Source organism: Ictidomys tridecemlineatus, chromosome 10 (assembly GCF_052094955.1).
Source record: "Ictidomys tridecemlineatus isolate mIctTri1 chromosome 10, mIctTri1.hap1, whole genome shotgun sequence".
NCBI lineage: Eukaryota > Metazoa > Chordata > Mammalia > Rodentia > Sciuridae > Ictidomys > Ictidomys tridecemlineatus.
The window spans coordinates 131,881,569-131,903,218 of NC_135486.1; the positions used below are offsets into that span (position 1 = coordinate 131,881,569).

The following is a 21,650-nucleotide window of genomic DNA, read 5'->3' on the forward strand; positions in this document are numbered from 1 at the left end:
AGTGGTCCTATTTCCATTCTCTAATTTGGCTCTCTTAATTGATTCTCCTTCGGGTACCTATTTTTGCGTAGGTAAAAATGCGGATTTTAAAAGTGCCTATAACAAGTGTGATTGTGAGGCACAAATGAGATCACTCTGGCGTCAGGGCCCCGTACGTCAGCTTTCCATAGGGGAGAGAGGAATAAGATTAGGAGCTGGAGGAAGAGTGGAAAGGTCACCAGTCACTGGAAGACTTGATAACACCCCTGAGCTGACCTGCCCATTAACCGCTAACTTCCCTTTACCTCTCCTCGGTGTCCTCAACCGTAAAACAATATTGAAACGCCTTCCAGGTATTGATCGGATGGTGCCTCCTTTGGCTCTTTCATTCCTTACTGCTCCGGAAGACCCTCCTGGAGGCGACCGAAACGAGTCAACTGAGATAACAATACCTACTTACTGAGGGCGTGGCCAGAGCTCTGAGATACGCCGTGTTTGCTAGCGCGGTACCTGGAACGCGGTAAGTGTTCTGCAAATGTTGGCTGTACTTGGTGACACCTTTACCTCTCGCCACCCGCCCCCACCTCAACCCCGGCGGGTGCCCATCCAGTCAGAGCTCCCTGTCAGTCCATTTCACAGCACGTGGACCGCTGTTTGACAGATTTCGAATTCAAAATACGCTCAGCGTCCCGCCCCTTCGCGGTTCCCAGAACTTCACTTTCCTGGAGGGCAGACTCCGATCTTTGGCCTTCTTCCCCCCTCCCCCGCCCCTCCCCGCCTCAGGTGTCTGAGGGCGGGGGTGGGGGCCGAAGTCCCGACCCGGGAGAGCCCAAGGCGCCTTGGAACCCGAGCCTGGGGCCTGGGCCCGCCCCGTTGCCATGGCAGCGGCTCCGCCCCCTAGCGCTGGAGATCCCGGCCGCTGATTGGCTGGGCCGCGGGCTCCCTCCCTGGAGGTGTCTTCCGCCGCCATTGTGCGGCGCTGGTCCGGTCGGAGGGTGCTCGCTGCGGCCAGTGCCTTGGCCTCTCCGGGTCGCTTCTCGCCGTCGGGTTCCAGGAGCCCGGCGGGTCCGGGCTTCCCGTCCGTGCCGGTGCGGGCGCCGGCATGTGGCTGTGGGAGGACCAGGGGGGCCTCCTGGGCCCCTTCTCCTTCCTGCTGCTGCTGCTGCTGCTGGTGACGCGCAGCCCCTTCAATGCCTGCCTCCTCACCGGCAGCCTCTTCGTCCTGCTGCGCTTCTTCAGCTTTGAGCAGGTGCCGTCCGACAGGGCCCTGCAGGTGCTCAAGCCCCGGGACCGCATCTCCGCCATCGCCCACCGCGGCGGCAGCCACGACGCGCCCGAGAACACGCTGGCGGCCATTCGGCAGGTGAGCCCCCCACGCCTCGCGCCCCTCGGCCCTCCTGGAGCCCGGCCTGTCCACGTCCTTGCGAGCTCCCCGGGGTCCTCTCCCGGTCGCCCACCCCGGGTGCATTGCAGCGCCCCTGGACCACCCCCCCCCCCACGCCGGGCAGCCTCGGGCCCCGGGTCTTCACAGAACCCCGCAGTTATTTACCTGGCCCCTGCGCGCCCTGCGGAAAGGGTCCCCGCTTTCCCTGGGCTTCTATCAGCTTAGGGGAAAAGACTCACACAGGAGATACTTTAAGAGAGTGAAAAAGTGCAATTAAGTAGCAGTGTGCTGAGATTAGAGAATGACTGGGAGGGAGTATTAGAGAAATCCTCTCAAAAAGAAGTGAGAGTTGAACTGAATCCAGAACCAGGAGAAAGAGTCAGCCAAGGAGGGTGGAAATAATGTGCTCCAAGAAAAGGAAATCGCAAGGTAAAAGGTCCTGAGATGAGAATGACATTGGAATGTTAAAGTGACAGAGGCGCCAGTATGTGGTCTGACTTAAAGGAACAATAAAATCCGGTGCGTGAATTGAAGGAGGAAATGGACCAGGTCTAATACGATCTTGATCAGTAAATGAGGCTAATCTAAGTGGATCACTCTTCTCAAGAGATGTCTTTGCTTGGCCTCTAAATTAACCTGGGTCGTTTTCCTTGTCACCTTTCTCTCCAGACACACATATTTACAGTGACACCAACTTGGCACCTGGACTCCCGGACTCCGGGTCAATTTTTGCTTCCCTTTTCCACAAGGCACTCCTGAGAATCATGGTAGCTCCCAGATCTTGGCAATCTCCTAACTTCATAATAAGAGGGATTTTTTCAGTGGATTAAGCACTTTTGCATCTGTGTAAATGCAGTCTGTACTCATATTTGTGGGTTTTGAATCCCTGGATTCAAAAACAATTTTTTTTATTGCATCTGTAGTGAACATTAGATTATAACCATTTACATAGCTTTTAGGTTGCATCACGTATTATAAGCAATTTAGAGATGATTTAAAGTATTTGGGAGAACATCTGTAAGACATATGCAGATATATCTATGGGCAGTCCTAGAATGAATTCCCCCCATACCAAGGGACAAGTGTATGTCTGATCTTCTTGTTTCTTTGAGATATTATTTTAACATTGAAGAGGTGGGAAAACTGTCTCAAACACACAGCTCCTTCTAGAATTCAGCCTTCTGATTCCAAGTCCCAGTGTTCTCTGTCGTAGATTGGAATGTGCTCCAGTATATAAAGCATGGACTTTCTGACAGGCTTTCTTCATTCAGCTAGAGTCAGAAACTGTTGTGTAATGAGAGGTTACTTGTTAAGGTCTGTAAACAAGTCAAAATAACACCTGGTATTTTGCCAGGGGAATGTTAGAGTTCGTAAACAAGTCTGATGTTACTTATCACCCACGGGTGGTGACTAGGGAGTAACAAGCAGGCACCCTGGGGCAGACCTCAGTTTCTCCATCTGTTAAATGGGAGTAATAATGGAGTCTACCAAGTAGGATCTGAGGATTCAGTGAGCTAATCCACATATGGTAAGGCCTAGTAAGACTTCCACTAATGTAAGGTATTGATGCCTAGAATCCAAGATGACTTGATTCTTTAAAACGGAGCAAAGGGGCAACCTCTTCGTTAGTAGAGGGCATCTGAGTTTTTGTGTATAATCAAGTTAAACTTCTCTTATGTGTCTCTCCCCTGGCTTCTTTCTTTCTGCTGGGAGACAGTGAGGGCAGCTTTTCCAGCCTCTTTTTAAAAGTAAATGTAAAGATATTGATGAATGTACATAAACTCAAAAAGGTCAGTGAAGGAATATTGGAGGGGGTATATTGTTGTGAAAAGAAAAATGACAAATTACTATGGAAGAAAAAAACACATAATTTTCATTGGCTTCCATTTCACCTTAACTTTCCGTAAGTTATATTAAAGGCTATCTCAGTTTTAACTGAGTACAGAGGCATTCATAAGTGTTTACTGGTGGATGTGGGGGTGTGGTCAAGAATGTGTTTGCCTGTATGTCAGTCATATTAAATGAACAAGGAAGCGTGTTTGTGAAATACACAAACACAAGGTTCCATATCCTGTTGTGTTGCAAGAGAATCACAGCTGAATTCTATTCATGTCTTATATGTCTATGTTGAGCACATCTTTATGTAATATTATAATGACAATGAACATTTTGCCAAATTGATTGCTGGTCTTAAAAGGAAATGAGATGTGGTAATTCAGCTTACTAGAGTATAAGGTCATTATCAAAGAACTTTTTAGTCTTAACAATATTTAACTGCAAATGAAGACTATAAAAGATGAAACTGTGTCCTCCGTATTGACTTAAAAAGAAATATACAGCTTATGTCCCTTGAAGTTTGCTTTTTGTTCTTCTGTTCTTCATCTCTTTGTATATTTGCAGCTCATAATTTATATTCTGAAATATTTTACTATATGAAAAATCAGACATTCTGACAGTGCTAGAATTTAATAGGTCATAAACTAGATATAGAAAGGAAACTTTATAAATGTGAAATGAATATATTCCAAATAACATACACTATTTAAAATCAGTGGCAGAGGAGTGAGATTATACCCACAGTCCATTCTCCACATGGGGGCCAAAATGCAACTTTAAAAGTATAAATCAGATTATAACCTATCTTTATTAAAAATCATCCAGTGGTTTCCTCTTGCAATTAGATAAAGTCCTGTGTGTGTGTGTGTGATGGCTGGGGATAGAACCCAGGGCCTTATACATAGAAGGCAAGTGTCCTAACATTGTGCTACACTCTCAGCCCCAAACTTCCTAACAGTAAGGGGACTTACTGTCTCATATAACAAGAGATGTGTGTGGAAGGGATGGCCTTCGGGGGGTTAATATAGCTAACACAGCTATTCGGTTTGTGATCATGGAACATCTGGTTCTGCAGCATATTTTCTAGCTCTCATTCTAGTTACCAGAAGGCCAGTGAGGCCCGAGCATCATTCTTTCATACCAGCATCCGATCTTCATAGGGAGGCTGAGGCAGGAGAATCTCAAGTTCAAAGCCAGCCTTAGCAATGTAGCAAGGCCCTAAGCAACTCAGTGAGACCCTGTCTCTAAATAAAATATAAAAAAAAAAAAGGGTTGAGGATGGGGCTCAGTGTTTAAGTGCCTGTAGGTTCAATCTTCAGTACCAAAAAAAAAAAAAAAAAAGCCTACATATTATAGAATTCAATTAAATAAAGTGTCCCTATTGTCACATCTATGGAGACAGGGGGAAAATCAGTTGCTCAGTGGTGGACAATAGGAGACATTCAGACTAACTGCTCATGGGTTTGGAGTTTCTTTTTGAAAGCATTGAAAATGTTTAAAAATTATCATGGTAAATAATGGTTGTACAACTCTGCAAATATACTAAAAAATTGATTTGTGCACTTTAAATGGGTGAATTATAAGGTATGTAAAAAAATTTTCAAAGTTAAGAAATAAAGGCTGGCAACTCTGAACTTGATCAGGTTGGGAAATCTGTGGAAAAAAAACTGTTCCACTTTTTATTTCTGGTAGTAGAATCTAGGATTTCCTCCACTGTCAAAAGCACTGAGTAAATTATTTCTGTGTATTAAGTTAGAGGGATGAATATTTAAAAGGTACTTTGTAATGAAACAGTGAAAATTTTAATAGCCATTTGAATGTAATGAACATGCTTTTCAATCAGCTTTATTGAAGTGTAATTTATATACAATAAAAGTAGTATATTGGTAGATTTTGATAAGTATCTACACCCTAGTAATCAATCATCCCTCTAATACATTTTCCAAAATACTCCTTTGTGCCCCCTGTGAAGTCAATGCCCTCCCCTGCCTCTGCCTCAAAGCAGCCACTATTATTAGTGTATTATAATTAAACTATACAGTTTAAAACTAGTTTGTGTGAAATTTGTATGGCTAAAAGAAAAAAAATGATAATGTAAATTTCTATAGATAAATAAAAAGGTGAGAATGAAATATTATTATTTTTTTTAAAGGTTTGAGAGAGGGACAGAGAGAGAGAGAGAGAGAATTTTAATATTTAATTTTTAGTTTTTGGCCGACACAACATCTTTGTTTGTATGTGGTGCTGAGGATCGAACCCGGGCCCTGAGGGTCGAACCTGGGCCGCACGCATGCCAGGCGAGCGCGCTACCGCTTGAGCCACATCCCCAGCCCATGAAGGATTATTAATATGTGACTTAGAGCCAAGTGTTCATCATTTTATCTGTTTAACTGGAATAACAAAAGTATTGGTTAAAAAAAAAAGTTAAATGTAGTCACTAGAAAGTTCTGGTCTCAGAAACTCTAATGTGATATTTCTTTTATTGAGCTTTTGTTTTGGTTTTTAATAAACTCAGAAAAGACATGTATGTGAAAATCTAATTTTGAAGCTTAGAAGAATCTATAACGTGGGGATAGAAAAAAATTTAAATAAGGTAGAAAAATCTGTAAAGAACATGTTTGATAAATTTGTCCAAATTTCTTTTAAAACCTTGTTTAAGAGGTCACAGTAAATAGCAGTAGCTACTCATGGAAGGTTTACTGTGTATTCCCTCAGTGCTGCCTGGTATTTATGGGCTCTTAAGTATCTAGTAAATACACAAAGATACTTTGTATAAAATATACAAAGGGAGTGATTAAGAATGATACATACCAACTTAAGATAATTGTTACTACTGGAAAGGAAGGGAGGAGAGTGGAGAGGAGAAATTTAGCTCTTATCTGTGATATTGGTGGAAAGGCCTACTGGGCCAGAGTGCGGCCTCAGCCACATTCCAGCTGGTTACCTGTGCCGATTTCTGAATCTTTCTTTGTCTCAGTTTCCTCATCTGTGAAATGCTGGGTTTTGAGGATCAAATGAGCTAATACATTTAAAGCACTTAGAATAGTACCTGGCTCAATAAAGGCTGGAGGTGTGGCTCAGGGGTAGAACACTGGCCCAGCACATGTGAGGCCCTGGGTTTGATCCCCAGTATCACCAAGGGGGGGATGGGCCTAATAAATCTATCATTTTTTTTTTAGTTTTCCTTTAACATTTGTACATAAACTATGTATGTGTACAGTAAACTCTGACTTAAATCTCACCACCGACGGTGCTGACCAGATGAGCTAGGTTCAAAAGAGCTGGCTGCAACATTAAGCTAAGAAAAGGTGAGAAGCACAGGACACTGAAGTAATTTTCCCATCGAGGGCAGGACTGCTCTGCCACCTCAAGGGTCCTCTTGCACCCTGGAAGGCAAGAGAGCAAGTGTACCCAGAATCGACTTATTTATAGGGAAAAGACAACAAAGGAATTCGATAGAATATTCTACACCAAATAAGGCAGGGGATAAGGTTTCAAGGGGGGTTGCCCAATCCCATTGGGTAAGGCTCAAGTCCAGAGCTGAAGCAGACTTCTCTGTGCAGTGAAGGTGAAGGCCACTTGCTTCGCACAGCGATGTCAGAACAACACCCCCTTTACTCAAGGCTGAGAGGGGATGCCTAGCTCACAGGCAGGGCAGCCCCCCACACTTAACTACTTTTTTTTAATGAAAACATTTCACATTTTCATTATGAGGAAGCCAAGGAAGCAAACACTAGATAATGTGTCTCAAATTTAATGTTCAAATTCTTTTTATGTGTTTAAACTTATTTATTTTTGTGGTGCCAAGGATTGAACCGAGGGCCTTGTGCATGTTAGGCAGATGCTCTACCACTGAGCTGCAGTTCTGGCCCTAAATTCTCTCTTTGGATAAATGCTGATATACTTTATCAGACTTACCAAAAGCCAGTGCTGCAGACATAAGTTAATATGTAGTTTCCTCCAGATGCCGGCTTGGTGTTCCTCTTATCAAGGATGGAGTTAAGCCACAAAAACCTGACTCATCTTGTTGAGGCCACAGTAGTGAGATATCTGACTAATAACAAGCACCGGGGAGTGCTCAGTACTGTACCAGCAGAGTGTGTAGGTAAACAGTGGAATTTGTTTAAATATTTTAAGCCATTGATGACCCAGTAGTTAAAAGCATCCAAGGAAAACTTGTCCCAAGTCTCCCCATCTGTCACTGTGACAGTAGGAAGAGTGGGGAAAGTGAGATTTTTTTTTTTTTCAGGAACCCCATAGTGTAAGAGTTGAGGTGAGGTTAGCATCCCGGAAATCAGAAATGTGCCCGGGCTGCCCTTTGGAAGGGGAAGGGACAGGAGTAAGCAAGGACAGCCATCCATTTAGCCAGCCCTGATGGTCTTGTGAGTTGTGCAAAGTGATGTCTGCAAGCACTGGACGTTGACATTGTTGATGTTTTCGTTAAGGCAGCTAAGAATGGAGCGACAGGTGTGGAGCTGGACATTGAGTTCACCTCCGATGGGATTCCTGTCCTGATGCACGACAACACTGTGGATCGGACGACAGATGGGACTGGCCGATTGTGTGATTTGACGTTTGAACAAATTAGGAAACTTAACCCTGCAGCCAACCATAGACTTAGGTAAGTAATTTATTGTCACTTACTCTTCTGTCCTTTGTTGGAGAGCACAGCTAGACACTGGCACTTCCTAATTGCATCTTCTATTCAGGAGAGTTGTTTTGAACTGTATTCAGGTTTCCCAAGCAATAAGCAGGCACCAGGAACAACAGAAATATGTCATGTATATTTTTAATCTTTCCCACTGAGGCCAAATTTGACCTTGGAATTACTCTCAAGATAATACTCAGTTTAGTCACTAACAACAGTTTGTACTGTGACTTTAATTACAGAATCATGAGGCTGAAAGAAGTTGCTTGTCAGTCTCCTTGTCTCCGAGTGTACCAGGGAACAAATCATGTGCTCTCTGACTTTCAAATAACATCCCTATTTGACCTAGCCCTTTAAACTCTTCAGATCCTTATAAGCAACCCCTGAGGTGTCATAAAATTTAAGGTATAAAACGTACCCTAGAAATCATTCAAAATAGGGCTGTTTAGAACTTTCTGCAAACAATGAAAGTATTCTCTATTGACTTTGTCCAATATAGTAGCCACATGTGGCTACTGAACACCACGTATGGCTAATACAGCTGAGAAACGAATTTTTCAATTAAGGTATAAATTTAAACTTAAAAGAGTCAGAAGTCTAGATTAATCCTGCTCTTAGAGATAATCCCAGAAAAGTTAAATGACTTACTCAAGGGCAAATAACTAATACATAAAGAAGCCAAGATTAGAGTCTGCCTATCTCAATTTCCAGTCCAAGAAGAATCTGCCATACTGTGTCATTTCTGGTTGCCCCCCAGTTTCTCAACCCCATAAGGCTGAAAGTACTTTCAGATGTTTAATTTGATCCCCTCTTGTTACATTTAAGCTCATAGCTTCCAAAAGCACATATATCAGATCTAGTCCTGTAAGTTTCTACAAGTAAACAGCTCTGTGATCAAATAACTACTATATTTGGAATATTCCTTGGGGGAGATGAACATCCACATCCTTCAATTATTAACTTCAATGAAACACTTCTTAAGTCACACAAGCCTGTAACCTTCCCTCTATTAACAGTTTCACCTATCCTTAGAGTCGTAGTACTGGGTAATTTACTTTAGAATGTGGTTATTTAAATTCCTCCTCTTGTCTTCTTTGTAATAATGAAAAATGTATGCTCGCTGATTTGCATATAATACCAATTCTTGGAGGATAATCAATACTCCTTGAATATTGAGTATTTGATCTATCAACTGAGGAATTTATAGTCCTCCATAAAAGGTGATTCTGACCTTATTTTTCTAGGACCAGAAAGAAGCTAAAGGCAGCTAAAGAAAATCATAGTGTAAGCTGGAAAGAATATTGATCACATCTGAACATGCAGAATCCAGGCCACTAGAATTGCTCTTTACTGTCACCCAATATTTTGTTGCTCTGCTATGTATAAGGGGAAGGATGTTTTTAATAGTTCAACAACACTGAAGCTAATCAGATGTCAGTTTCAAAGCAAAAAATAGCTTAGGGTCAGCATCACCTTTAAAAGTCATTTAAGAAGGTATCACATCAAAGTCAATATACTATCTTGTTCTCTTCAACACAACCAATCTTGGATCCACAACTAGAGCAGGTGGCATTTTCTTTTGACTCCAGATGAAATCATTAGCTGTGGACCTCCAGGAAACACAGGTTTCTTCTCTAGAATCGAACTCAGTGTGGATGTCCTGAGAGGTGGGCGTGGAAACCAAGACCGGCCTAAGAAACATCAAATTCAAATCTATCTTTATGTAGAGTGAAATGAGAGGAAGAGCAAATTTCTTATATGTCGGGCTCTTAATCTTAATTTTCTGTATCAGAAAATCATGTATTACAAAATTATTTTAAACAGTTTCAGTTGACTAAATGTATAGTAAGTAGTATAGTTAATAGAGTTATGTATTTTCAGGAATTTCTTCTGCATAAGGTTCTATTAGGGAGATTTACTTAAAATTAAATCCCTGAGCTCTCCTTTGACAAGTAGAGTTACAGTAGAAATTTAGTGTTTCCTAAATATTACATAATTTTTGTTGCTGTTATTTGATCAAGAATATCCGAAACTTAGTTCAAGTACCTGCAGTGAATCACCCTTGGCTCTGGGGTGGTCTGCAAGGGGAAGCTGGGGAGGGGGGCGCTCTTTCCTTTTGTTTGAGAGACATTTGCAAAATGGCTGTTCCTCTCCTTCTCTTCCTGCAATGCTCGATCCTCTTCCCTCTCTCTCAGGAATGATTTCCCTAATGAAAAGATCCCTACCTTGAGGGAAGCCGTGGCCGAGTGCCTGCACTACAACCTCACAATCTTCTTTGATGTCAAAGGCCATGCAAGTATGGTATGTTTATTCATGGACTTTTCCTTGTTAAAAACACAGTTAAGGGGCTGAGATTGTGGCTCAGCGGTAGAGTGCTCGCCTAGCATGCGCGGGGCCCTGGGTTCGATCCTCAGCACCACATAAAAATAAATGAATAGAATAAAGGTATTGTGTCCAACTACAACTAAAAAAAATAAATATTAAAAAAAAGTTAATTGCTAGGCATTTCCAAAATTAGCTATTTATTTTGTTATTCTTTTCTCTCATTTTTTACAAATTATATTTGCTTAATGAAAATAAACTCCTGAGTTTAAAGCTTATGGTAGCTAACAGAATACATTCCTTTTACATAGATGTGTCCCTCTGTATCATTTCTGTTGTGTACAGTTTTGACAAAACTGTAATGTTACAGAGGGACAATCTATGTAAAAGGAACGTATTCCGTTAGCTACCATAAGCTTTTTTTAGTTGTAGTTGGACACAATACCTTTATTCTGAATCTTTCAGAAAATTACCACATTTTCTTCAAATGTGTATGACATTCCTAAATAAAATTTTTTTATAATTAGAAAATATATGCTTCTACTCATAAAAAATATATTGCAATAGAAATCGATGAAGATATGATTCTAATTACATTTGTTCTCAACCAACTTTTCAAATATATATACTTTTTCCCCATTTCAGCAACTTGGAGTATTTTTCCCTTAGCAATATTTATAATCAGTAATGGTCATCAACTGATGTAGAGTTCTGATTATGCAAAAAAAATTTTTTTTCTAGTCTCAGGAAATAAACTAGGTATTAAAGCCTGAAATATGAGCCCAAGGTGTAGATTACAGTAAACTCCTATTTTTGAAGAAAAAGGAAAGTGTTATAACTAATTTACTATTCTGATAAACTTATACTTGTGTATGTCCAAGTTTCCGAGTTGATCTGTGTCAGGATCAGCTCGAATACCTATTGAAAAATAGACTGGGCCACCCAGTCTACAGAAGGGATTCTGAAAGTGTCTTGTGTGGAATTGGGAAAGTCTTTTTGGCGCTGGGGGTTGAATGCCGGGCCTCCCACAAGCTAAGCATGCTCGCCCTCAACCTCAAGGAACATGTGTCTTTAATGAGCACATCAGGCTTTATTTATGGTGTTGTCCACATTTGGCAATCTAGTAGGTCCCACATTTTAGCCAGAGTGAACTTATTACCATGCTTATTCTCTGACAATAATAAAAAATAAATAATTGAAAATTTTAGAAAAACATCCACCTTCTTGAGTTTTCTGGAAGGGGGCTCACAGGTGTTCACCAGGACTGGTTAGAACACAGTGATCTCCATCACCAAATTGGTAGGAAGTTGCTACTGGTGAAACCTAGTAGCCTAGATCATGGCTTTGGGGTCGTGTAGCAAGCTGTGTACTTGCTACAAGGTAACTTCAACCTTGACAGCTTCAGTTTCCTCATGAACAAATGGGAATAATAAAAGAAATTACGTATAGGGTTGGAGAGAGCAGCCAATGAGTAGAGTAGGCAAAGAGCATGTGTTAGTTCAGAGCAGGAGACCAACTGTGGTCCTGCAGCTCGCGCTTGGGCTCGTTAGTGAGGGAGAGGCATGATGTGAAAGAGCAGACTCTTTTCCTCATTTTGAGGGGAAGACATTTGTTGCTTATAGTCCCTGTGGCCGTGTGCCACATTCCAGAAATCAGCAGGATGTAGCATTGTGATGCAGCAGCCGTGAGCCTGGCGGACCCTGGTCATGTCAGCTGCCCTTGTAACCCTAGGGGCTACGTGATGTCAGTATCCAAATTCTATCCTTTCTTCCCCATTTAATAGCTAGATTACCACAGAAAGAAGTTTATTTTTTTTAAAACATCTGCTGTTTAGGGGGGTTGGAATACCTCCATCTGTTCCCAGTCCCCTCTCATCCCTCCATAGTGGTGATGGGTGACAGGTCCTCTCAGCCCCCTGACTGAGCAGATCTACTCTCTGTAGTTCCCAGCCTGTTGGCTCAGACTTCATCTAGAAGAGACAGAGGGCGCTAAATTGTGGGCGTAAAAGGGCTGTTCCTAGCTGGGCGTACTAGCACACACCTGTAATCCCAGCGACTCTGGAGGCTGAGACAGGAGGGTCGCGAGTTCAAAGCCAGCCTCAGCAAAGGCAAGGCGCTTAGCAACTCAGTGAGGGCCCTGTCTCTAAATAAAATCCAAAATAGGGATGGGGGTGTGGCTTAGTGGAGTGCCCCGAGTTCAATCCCTGGTACCCACCCCCCTCTCCCCCAAAAAAGGGACTGTTTCTAGTACTGAAAACAGGGTACAAGGAAAGAATTTTAAAAATTTGATTCCACCCTCTAGCCTCCAACCTGCCACCTTCCAAAACATGACACAGAGTCGAGCCTCCCACCCAGAGGGAGAGCAGCCGCCCTGGCTGCTTCCTGGTCTGACTGGTGTGCGTTTGTTTGCGTGGGGAGTAGAAGCAACCAGCACTTTGAGCATCTCCATTTGATATTGGCAGACTCCTCGTTTATGCAGCAGGGCTGTGCTTTACACGTCGATGGTGATTGACTGGGCTGTCACATTTGAATAGATTTTAAATATATGAATCTCTCTATTTTACAGGCCACTGATGCTCTAAAGAAAATATATATGGAATATCCACAGCTGTATAATAATAGTATGGTCTCCTCATTCTTGCCAGAAGTTATCTATAAGGTAAAATTCCGAGTTGTTCTTGTGCGTTAGTGCATTACCCAACAATCAGAGAAGAGCCTGGGCTGGTGCAAGCCATCATCAGCATGCCCAGGGCTTCCAGCTGTTGGGAGCACTGTTCCCAAACTTCCTTGGTCACAGAGGCCTTTAAACTGTCTGAGGCATTCTGCAGAGGGGCCGGGGAGCACAGGGGAAGGCCTCCACCCACTCTCCTTCCCGCTTCGCTCCCCCATCCGCTCGCTCCTCACAACCCCTTTCTCCTCACACCTTCTCGCCTCCCCACAGCTCTTCTCAGGAGAAAGGATCAGAGCTAACGGACCATGGGTCCATCCTAATTGAGTGCTGATTATCTCTGGCCAGAAATGAGAATCAGGAATCCATTAAAAGCTTATTTTTTTGACCTTCTGAATATTTATCCTGCCATTGTGATTTTTCATGGTAAAGGTAGGATTACGGTTCTTTGGGAAAGGGCTCTTGTGTATTCTACACATCCAGTGCATACATTTACGTGCATTTCCTCAAAGGGTTTATGACAGAGAACTTAGAAAGTGGACAGGCTACCTTGGCCACCTCATCAGAATGAGAACTTTGGCTAAATTTAAACTGAGAAGTTTTAGACTTAAGACATAATTATTTTATTTTACGAAATTCATTTCAGATGAGACAAACGGATCAGAATGTAATAACAGCTTTAACTCACAGACCTTGGAGCCTGAGCCACACAGAGGATGGGAAACCACGCTACAGTGGTGTCTTTAAGCAGTTCCTGTTTGTAGTAATGGACATTTTGCTCGATTGGAGCATGCATAACATCCTGTGGTACCTGTGTGGGATTTCTGCTTTCCTCATGCAGAAGGATTTTGTATCTCCGTAAGTTGGGAAGCTTTTTATCTTCTCCTGACACATTTCCTGAATGCTCTTTCTGGGATGGAAGGATTAAGGAAGTGGACATCCTGGATTGGTTTGGACCCACCAGGCCACTGTATCTCTGTGAAACTGGGAGGCACCAGCTCCACAGGAGGGAAAAGTTCAGGTATATCTCACTCATTCAAAACGGGTCGAGCTGGACATGGTGGCGCAGGCCTGTAACCCCAGCAATTCAGGAGGCTGAGGCAGGAGGATCACAAGTTCAAAGCCAGCCTCAGCAACTTAGTAAGGCCCTAGGCAACTTAGCAAAACCTTTTCTCAAAATTATAAATAGGAAGTTGTGGATGTAGCTCAGTGGTAAAGTGTCTCTGAGTTCAATCTCTGCTATGCCACCCCCCCAAAAAAAAAAGGTTGACCAGATAGTCATGGCTTTTTAGCGCATCTTAAAGAAAAAAATGAAAACTATGGTAAAAGAGGGATTGCGTGCTTTCTGAATTGGCTCCCTGTTAAAATGAATCCAGGATCCAGGGCAGAGCCATAGCAAAGACATCCTGTGAGTCCCAGCCCTATTCCTCCTCTCAGGTTCTTTCAGGCTCCCTCAAACCCTATAGGCTCCACCCCATCTCTGCCAAGAGACATTACCTAAACAGCCAGCAGTCTCAGAATCTTTCTTTTGGCAGTTTTCAAGCTGTGTCTTTCCTAATTAGAGTTGTAAGTGTCATGTGGTTTGAAGCATGCAGTGTTCAGTCAATATGTGGTTATTGCCTGGAGTATTACAAGGAGCTCTATTAAGAAGCTGAAGACGCAGTGAAGAAACAAAGCCCTGGTCTCTTATTAACAACAAGCTGGGGCTGGGGCTCAGCGGTAGCACACTCACCTGGCATGCACAAGGCGCTGGGTTCGATGATCCTCAACACCACGTAAATGTAAAATAAAGAAATTGCGTCCACTTAAAACTAAAACAAAACCCCAACAAGCTGGCATGCTGGAGGGTGGATGGTCACACCTGTGTCCACCTCCCATGGAGCCTCTGAGGGATTTACACAGGGTCTTTGTGGGGTTGTTATCTTGGTTTCGGGCAGGTGGGTGCCGGGGGAAACTTGCTATTTGAAGGTCTGCTGCCTGGTTTTCATCAAAGCCAGTCTCTGCTTTATCTCTTTCTTTTTTTGGTAGAGAGTGGCTCCAGGGATTGAACTCTGGGGCGCTTAACCATTGAGCCATGTCCCTGGCCCTATTTTGTATTTTATTTAGATACAAGGTCTCACTGAGTTGCTTAGCACCTTGCTGTTGCTGGGTCTGGCTTTGAACTCGCGATCCTCCTGCCTCAGCCTCCCAAGCCAGCTTTATCTTTTTTTGACCGTTACCTTTTTCACTGTGACCTTTCCACAGAGAAAAGTCCATGCATTTTAAATAATTCTATAGTTAGTCAAATGTTTTTAAAAATATTTAAAAGAGAGTGGGGTGGAAACAAAGTTATGTTCACAAAACGAAAAGAAGAAAGGAAGGAGGGAAAGCTTCTATCTCAGGATGCAGCCCGGCTAAGCTAAGAGCTGCTGGGTGAGAGGGGACTGGGCAGGAGAAGCACGGTCTTTCCAGGAACGGAGAGGGAAGCAATATTTTGCAATACAGAAAAGACAGGCAGGGTGGCATGAGGTGAGGCAGGGACCACGCCCCATCTGGCCTGCGGTGGCTGTGTCGAGAGCATTTGTTGGGAAGGGGGAGTCATCAGTGGGCCCCTGTAGCGGTGGAAGTGCAGAGCCAGCCGGCAGTTCTTTCTGGGCACTGTTTGCACTCAATGAATGTCTAACAGGATTGGTTTTTCTTGTTCTTCAGGGACTATTTGAGGAAGTGGTCAGCTAAAGGAATCCAGGTCGTTGGTTGGACTGTCAATACCTTTGATGAAAAAAATTACTACGAATCCCACCTTGGTTCCAGCTACATCACCGATAGCATGTTGGAAGACTGTCCCCCGCAGGTCTAGACTTTTATCCTGGGGAAACACAGGTTCAGAAACTGCCTGTCGGCCTCATGCAGGGAGATCCAAATACCCTTTGTGCTAGCCCAAGCCCTGGGGGATCAGGTGGCCAAGCAACAGGGCAAGCAATAGTGGGTGATTACATATTTACCTGAACAAATTAAACCCTGGTGTTGCCATGCTCCATGGAATACCCAAGTTCAACACTGTCGCTCTTGAAAATCTGGATCTGAAAAAAGGCACAGCAGCCCCGCCCCGACCCAGCTGAGGCCCACACCCAGACCCAGTCAGGATAAGCACAAGACGAGTTGTGCGGTCGGGATTCAGACGTAGTGCATGGGACTTGCATGATCACTTGGAGTTGACATTTTAAAACTTGCCACATCTAAGTAATTGACTTACTTGAAATATTTGTATTCAGCTCTGTTAACAGTGTGCTCTAGATGTCAAACTTGTGACCATACTAATAAAGTCATTAAAAGGAGCACAAGAGGAAAACTGTGTAGCCAGCATCACGTTCTGAGGCCCTGAGGAACTTGGGGAAGCCGCTCAGGTGAGGCTTCAGTGTGCAGCAGCCACAGGGAGAGAAGCCTTGGAAGCAACGGGAGGAATCTGACAGCGTCTTGAATGAGAGCTGCAAACCACCAGGGGGCAGAGGTGCGCTGTGGAGGTGCAGGAGGCAGCTCCCAGGAACCTCTAGGCTTATCCGTATTGTACAAATGAAAATACCAAAATTTGTGCACAAGGAGGGCAGCCTCAGAACCTCACAGCTGGTGATGTAGCCAAGATCCATCCCCTGATACCCGAAATTTCTTGTTTATTATAGGCCAGGAACAGTGCCAGGGTTTTAACATGCCTGACATTGAACCCTCACAAAGATTATAGAAGTGTTATTATTCTCGTTTTACTGATGAGGAAACTGAGGCACTTTCCCAAGGTCTCCGGGTCCACAGTTCAGTTGGGGATTCAAATCCAGGGAGGTCTGACTCCAGGTCACGGCTCTTTCCCACAAGAATATCCAGGGATGTGAATAAACAATGAAGACATTAATAAGTACTGCTAAACACTTCCTTGGCAGGCTTAATACAGAGTTAAAAAATAATAGAATTTATGATCAGAGAAAGCCAAGTCTGATATGGGCCAGGTTAATTCATCTGTAACATAGGGGGGTAGTATGTAGAGTACCTCCTCATGATTAAATGAGTGCATGTAAATGCTTGATAATAACCACTGACTGCCTACCATGTATTGGATCTGTTTCCTGTGTATTTACTCTTGGCAACGAAACTGACCTGTAGGTATCACTGTAATCACATTTCACAGTAAAAGAAACCAGAGCACAGGGAAGTTCAGTAACTTGCCTAAAGTCACAGAGAGCAGTGATGAATGTCGGGACGCAAACCCAGATGATCTAATTCCAGAAATCACTTTTTTTTTTTGAGACGGGGTCTAAGTTGCTTAGGGTCTCATGAAGTTGCTGAGGTTGACTTTGAACTTGTGATCCTCCTGTCTCAGCCTCCCAAATGGCTGGGGTTATGGGCATGTGCCACTGCACCCGGCCACAGCTCACATTCTACCCCTTGTTTATTATCATCTCTGGCTCATAGCAGGGACTCAAAACTGAGAAATATCTTAAATCATTGCCAGCACCTCTTATAGGGTCAGTCATATAATAAATGCTCAATAAACGTTTGTTGAAGGAATGCGTTATGGAATATATCCAAGTGGAAGCTTCCTCAGGGAAACTGGGAATAGTTAGACAAAAATTCAGGGTTGTAGATAAGATTCATGGTTCAGTATAATCAAGGAGGGGCCGGCCAAAAACATGGTAGTATTCTTTCCAAGAGAAAATCAATGCAGGTGGAGCTCACATCCTGTGCTGCTTCATTGGGCTGCCTGGTAAGCCCCAGGAGGCTGCAGAAGTAGCTAACAAAAACAGCAGCTTGTGAAATCTACTACTTCATTGTATAGTAATCATATTCGTTTGTGGTGATTGGTTATCTGCAATTTTTTCAGCAAGAATTTGTCCCACACAGATGTATTTTTAACAGATACAATTTCTCAGTGAAGCTACACCTACCAGTTTCCTAAATTGGGAATGGGCTTCAACAAGATGGTAAACCAGAGCTTCGAGGACAGGGTGTGGGTGATGGACATGCTCCAAACAACCACAGAGACCCTTGCTCACAGACACCGATGATCACGTCTGGGTGAGGTTATAGGACTTCTTTGGTCAAAGTTACTGAAGACTAGTGACCCCATTTCTTCTACTCAAAATTTAATAATACGACACTGAAGAGGTTGGGAATCAGCTGGGATAAAGTATTCAATGTTGGTGGGTGGGGGGGGGTGTTAGAAATGCAAATTCTCAAATCCCAGCCCAGCATCAGAAACTCTGCTTGTGGCCCAGTGGTTAGTGTTTTAGTAAGCTTCTCTCCCAGGGTCCCTCAAGTCTGGGAACCATGGAGCCAGAGAAACCCATCCAAGGGAGTCCTCCATTCTGTCACTAACTCCCTGTAAGACCTTAGACACAGCACTTCCCCGTGTGTGTGCCCAAGTTCTCATCTGTCAAATGCTAATCACAGCCCTGGCCCGTTGCCTCCCAGCGACAATGTGATGAGGTTCAACCAAAAAAGCAAGTAGAAGTGTTTTTGAAAAACATGTTGGCAGAACAGGACTGCTAGGAAGATAAAGAAAAAAAAAAGATGTGCACAACTCAGAGCGAGGCCCTCAGACCCACAGCACTTGTTAGAGATGCAGACTCCGACCCCATCCCTAACCTCACAGATTAGGATCTTCCTGAGAGTGAGGTCCCCAAGTTGGAAAACACACGCTGGTGTTTTGGAGGAACCCTGACACAATACGGGTGTAAGGCATTACTTTTTCTTTTTGATACAGGGGATTTAACCCAAGGGTGCTTTACCACTGAGCTACATCCCCAGTCCTTTTTAAAACTTTATTTATTATTTATTTATAGGCAGGGTCTCACTAAATTGCTGAGGCTGGACTTGAACTTGCAATCCTCCTTGCCTCGGCCTCCTGAGTCACTGGGATTATAGGCATGAGCCATGTGCCAGCTAAGGCACTAGTCGTAATTCAGAACTTTTGTGTCCCCACCTGACCACACCTGTCTTTGGTTCTGTCTAGCAGTTGGGTCAGATGTAAATGCTATGGAAAAGTCCCAATTTTAAAAAATTAGGGAGGTACTCTTAAATGCTGCCAATACTAAAAGATTGTGCCTGTCAATGAGCTTAATTCTAAGATATCATCCATCTTTTTTTAAGCACTGGCCTGCCTTTTGAAGGAAATGATACAATTTCAAATTGCTTCAAATTGGAACTTCCTCCTCAAGAAGTGGCATAAGAATGTAACGTTGATTTGGCATGAGCTTAATTCTTAACACTTGCCACCAATTCAAAGATTATAAAAACCTATGCAAGTTGTTTGCTACTTCAGTCACTCCTCATAATTGAACTTCACACACGATGTCTCATTGCCTCATAAGAAATGAACTGGTTTTCACGGCAGCCACTTGAAGGATCAGATCCTGCATAAACTCAAAAGAAGCTCTCCCTATTCATCCTAAAAACCACAGAGGTTCTCTAATTAAATGGCCACAGAAAAAGCTCTATGATTAGAATCAAGCACCCCTACAAAGTCCCATGTATTGAAGGCTTAGTCTGTAGTTCATGGTGCTATTGGTCTTCCCCCCATCCCCCAGAGGGGAGCGGGTACCAGGGATTGAACTCACGAGCCCTCCACCACTGAGCCACGTCCCCAGACCTATTTTGTATTTAGAGACAAGGTCTCTCTGAGTTGCTTAGCGCCTCACTTTGCTGGGTCTGGCTTTGAACTCATGATCCTCCTGCCTCAGCCTCCCAAGCCACTGGGATTATGGCATGTGCTACCGCACCTACCCATGGTACTATTAAAAAGTGGAGGTGAGGCCTAGTGAACCCTTCAGTTTTATTTTTAATTTTTTTTTAAACATTCTTCTAGTTGATAGATCTTTATTTTATTCATTTATACACAGTAAGTGCCTCACACATACCAGGCAAGTACACTACTGCTGAGCCCCAGCCCAGCCCAGAACCCCTCGGTTTTAAGAACAATCAAAGAGGTTCTCCTTGTCAATCATTTGGCAAATCTAAAAAAAAAAAAAAAAAAAAAATCATCACACACACACATTCATTTCATATGCGCACACATGCACCCTACACCACCACTAATTTTATGATTGGTGCAGCTTAAGATTCTGATGATCATGTGTAAAACCTTAGGGGACAACTTTTCTCCCCTACCTTCCCTACCCTGGTCTAACCCCAAAGCTCTTGTGCTTGATATGAAATAAAGTTTCAGAGATAAGACTTCATTGCACCTTTGGGTCACATGGGGGATGTTTTAATTCTAAATCACCAACAAATGCAAGTTACACAATTCAGACACTTTGTATCCCTGATTGAGTATCACGTTTTTATTCAATCTGGGCCACTTTTCTTAGCACCAGTTTGTAAACCTTTGCCAGGTCCCGGGAACGCTGGGAAGAGAGATTCCTAAGGACCAATCGTTCAAACAAACAAACAAAAATTCTTGGAGACAAAATGGACTATTCTCAGATTATCTCTAACCATGGTTTTGTGGGGTCATTTCAATATCACAACAGTCTTTACTGGGAAATCCTGGAGTAGGCCACCTTGAAAAATCAGCAGTTGGGTTTCAAAAGTAGCAGAGGCGGCCCAATTTGACTTTGGCATTTACACTGAGGGTCAGTTCCGGCTCCTGCTTAAGGTGTGGCTTCCTCTTCCTAGAGGCCCAGGTATCATGGAAGAAGTGTTCCCCCTTTTATCTTCTCTCTTCATTTGATGGGTGTCGTCACACCTTTCGATTATCTTCTTGAAAGGATCGCCTGAATCGCAGGTCTGCGTGGGACACAGGAGGAAAGAGTGGTCAGTGCAAACCCACACCGCCCTGTCTCTGTAAGGGAGTGACCAGATGGATCTCAGGCCTCCTTGATCTCCCCCCTTTCACTTTCTGAAATCCTCCCTTGAATTCCCGCCATGCTGTCTCAGTAAACGCTATCCACAAAAGACAAAAGGGTTGGTTTGTCGTCCCGCCTGCCCCCTCCCCCACCAGCATTTGTTCCCCTTCTGACATCAACCCCAGATCTTCCTTGGGAGGTCACCCCTCCCTCTCTCAGTGCCTGTCATCTCTATGGCTGTACCCACAGCTGCAGCATGTCACTCAGATCTGACCAAGGAAACCGCCACATCTTCAAAGCCACAGAGATCGGCTCATGGATGGGCGCACTGCCCCAGCACGTTCAATGAAATGCCAGGAAAATTCTAGGTCCCCTGCTCTTTCCCACTAGACTGAACCCAAGGAGATACAAGGGGTTGATAAAAAAAAAAAAAAAAAGGTTTTGCAATTATCAGGAGGAGACTATTTGCAAAACAAACTAACATGGAAAAGAACCCCAGAGAGGAACCAGGTTCTGGTGACGTTGCAAACTCCCGTCTTAGGACACACAGAAAACAAGAATTACTCTTGGATGTTTGCTTCAGCCCGTTTGCATCCCATGATCCACAGAGCAATTATGACCCTCTGCCTTGGGCTGTGCCGTGAACTGGGACAAGTTAGTGTCTTACTCTCTGACAGTTCCATTGCTTACCAGGAGTAGCGGCCTGTTCCTTCAAATGCAAAGGCACTTGCTGCTGAAAAGAAAGGAAAAAGGCCACCATGTCACTGGGAAAGAACGTAGATCCTGGGTCTCGTAGCACAGGTGGTGTGTTTTGTGAACTTCTCATTACTTTAAAACGAAGGACTGGTGACTAAGACCAAGCCTCGGCCACAGAAGTATGGCGTTTTAGGGACAATGATTTCATTCATTCATTCCACAGATATTTACTGAGTGATTACAATGGGCCGGGTCATATTAGGACCTAAGGTGACAAGGGTACAAACATGACTGGTGGCCGAGAGGATTC

The 21,650-nt window shown here is 43.6% G+C and overlaps 2 protein-coding genes across 6 annotated transcripts in view; one reads left to right on the top strand and one right to left on the bottom strand.

Moving 5' to 3' along the window:
• Window positions 1-933: 933 nt before the first annotated feature.
• Window positions 934-16,893, top strand: Gde1 (glycerophosphodiester phosphodiesterase 1). 2 transcript variants are annotated; one of them, XM_005323709.5, is made up of 6 exons: window positions 934-1,342; window positions 7,645-7,820; window positions 10,043-10,148; window positions 12,735-12,827; window positions 13,483-13,694; window positions 15,525-16,893. In XM_005323709.5, exons 1-6 carry the CDS (start codon window positions 1,082-1,084, stop codon window positions 15,670-15,672), a joined length of 996 nt encoding a protein of 331 aa, XP_005323766.2. In that variant the 5' UTR covers window positions 934-1,081; the 3' UTR covers window positions 15,673-16,893. The 2 variants fall into 2 exon arrangements, with proteins under 2 accessions (XP_005323766.2, XP_021581105.1); XM_021725430.3 differs by having other exon boundaries at window positions 1,202-1,342; window positions 7,649-7,820.
• A 3,232-nt stretch (window positions 16,894-20,125) lies between these two features.
• The window catches only part of Tmc5 (transmembrane channel like 5), a 58,548-nt gene continuing 57,023 nt past the window's right edge, over window positions 20,126-21,650 (bottom strand). For 3 of the 4 annotated variants that reach the window (XM_078024282.1, XM_078024280.1, XM_078024283.1), the window contains 2 exons: window positions 21,335-21,377; window positions 20,126-20,585 (listed from right to left, as the gene is read on the bottom strand). In XM_078024282.1, coding sequence (XP_077880408.1) covers window positions 20,539-20,585; window positions 21,335-21,377 — 90 coding nt within the window. In that variant the 3' untranslated portion in view covers window positions 20,126-20,538. The remainder of the gene's footprint in view (window positions 20,586-21,334; window positions 21,378-21,650) is intronic. The other variant, XM_078024281.1, reaches the window with a different exon arrangement.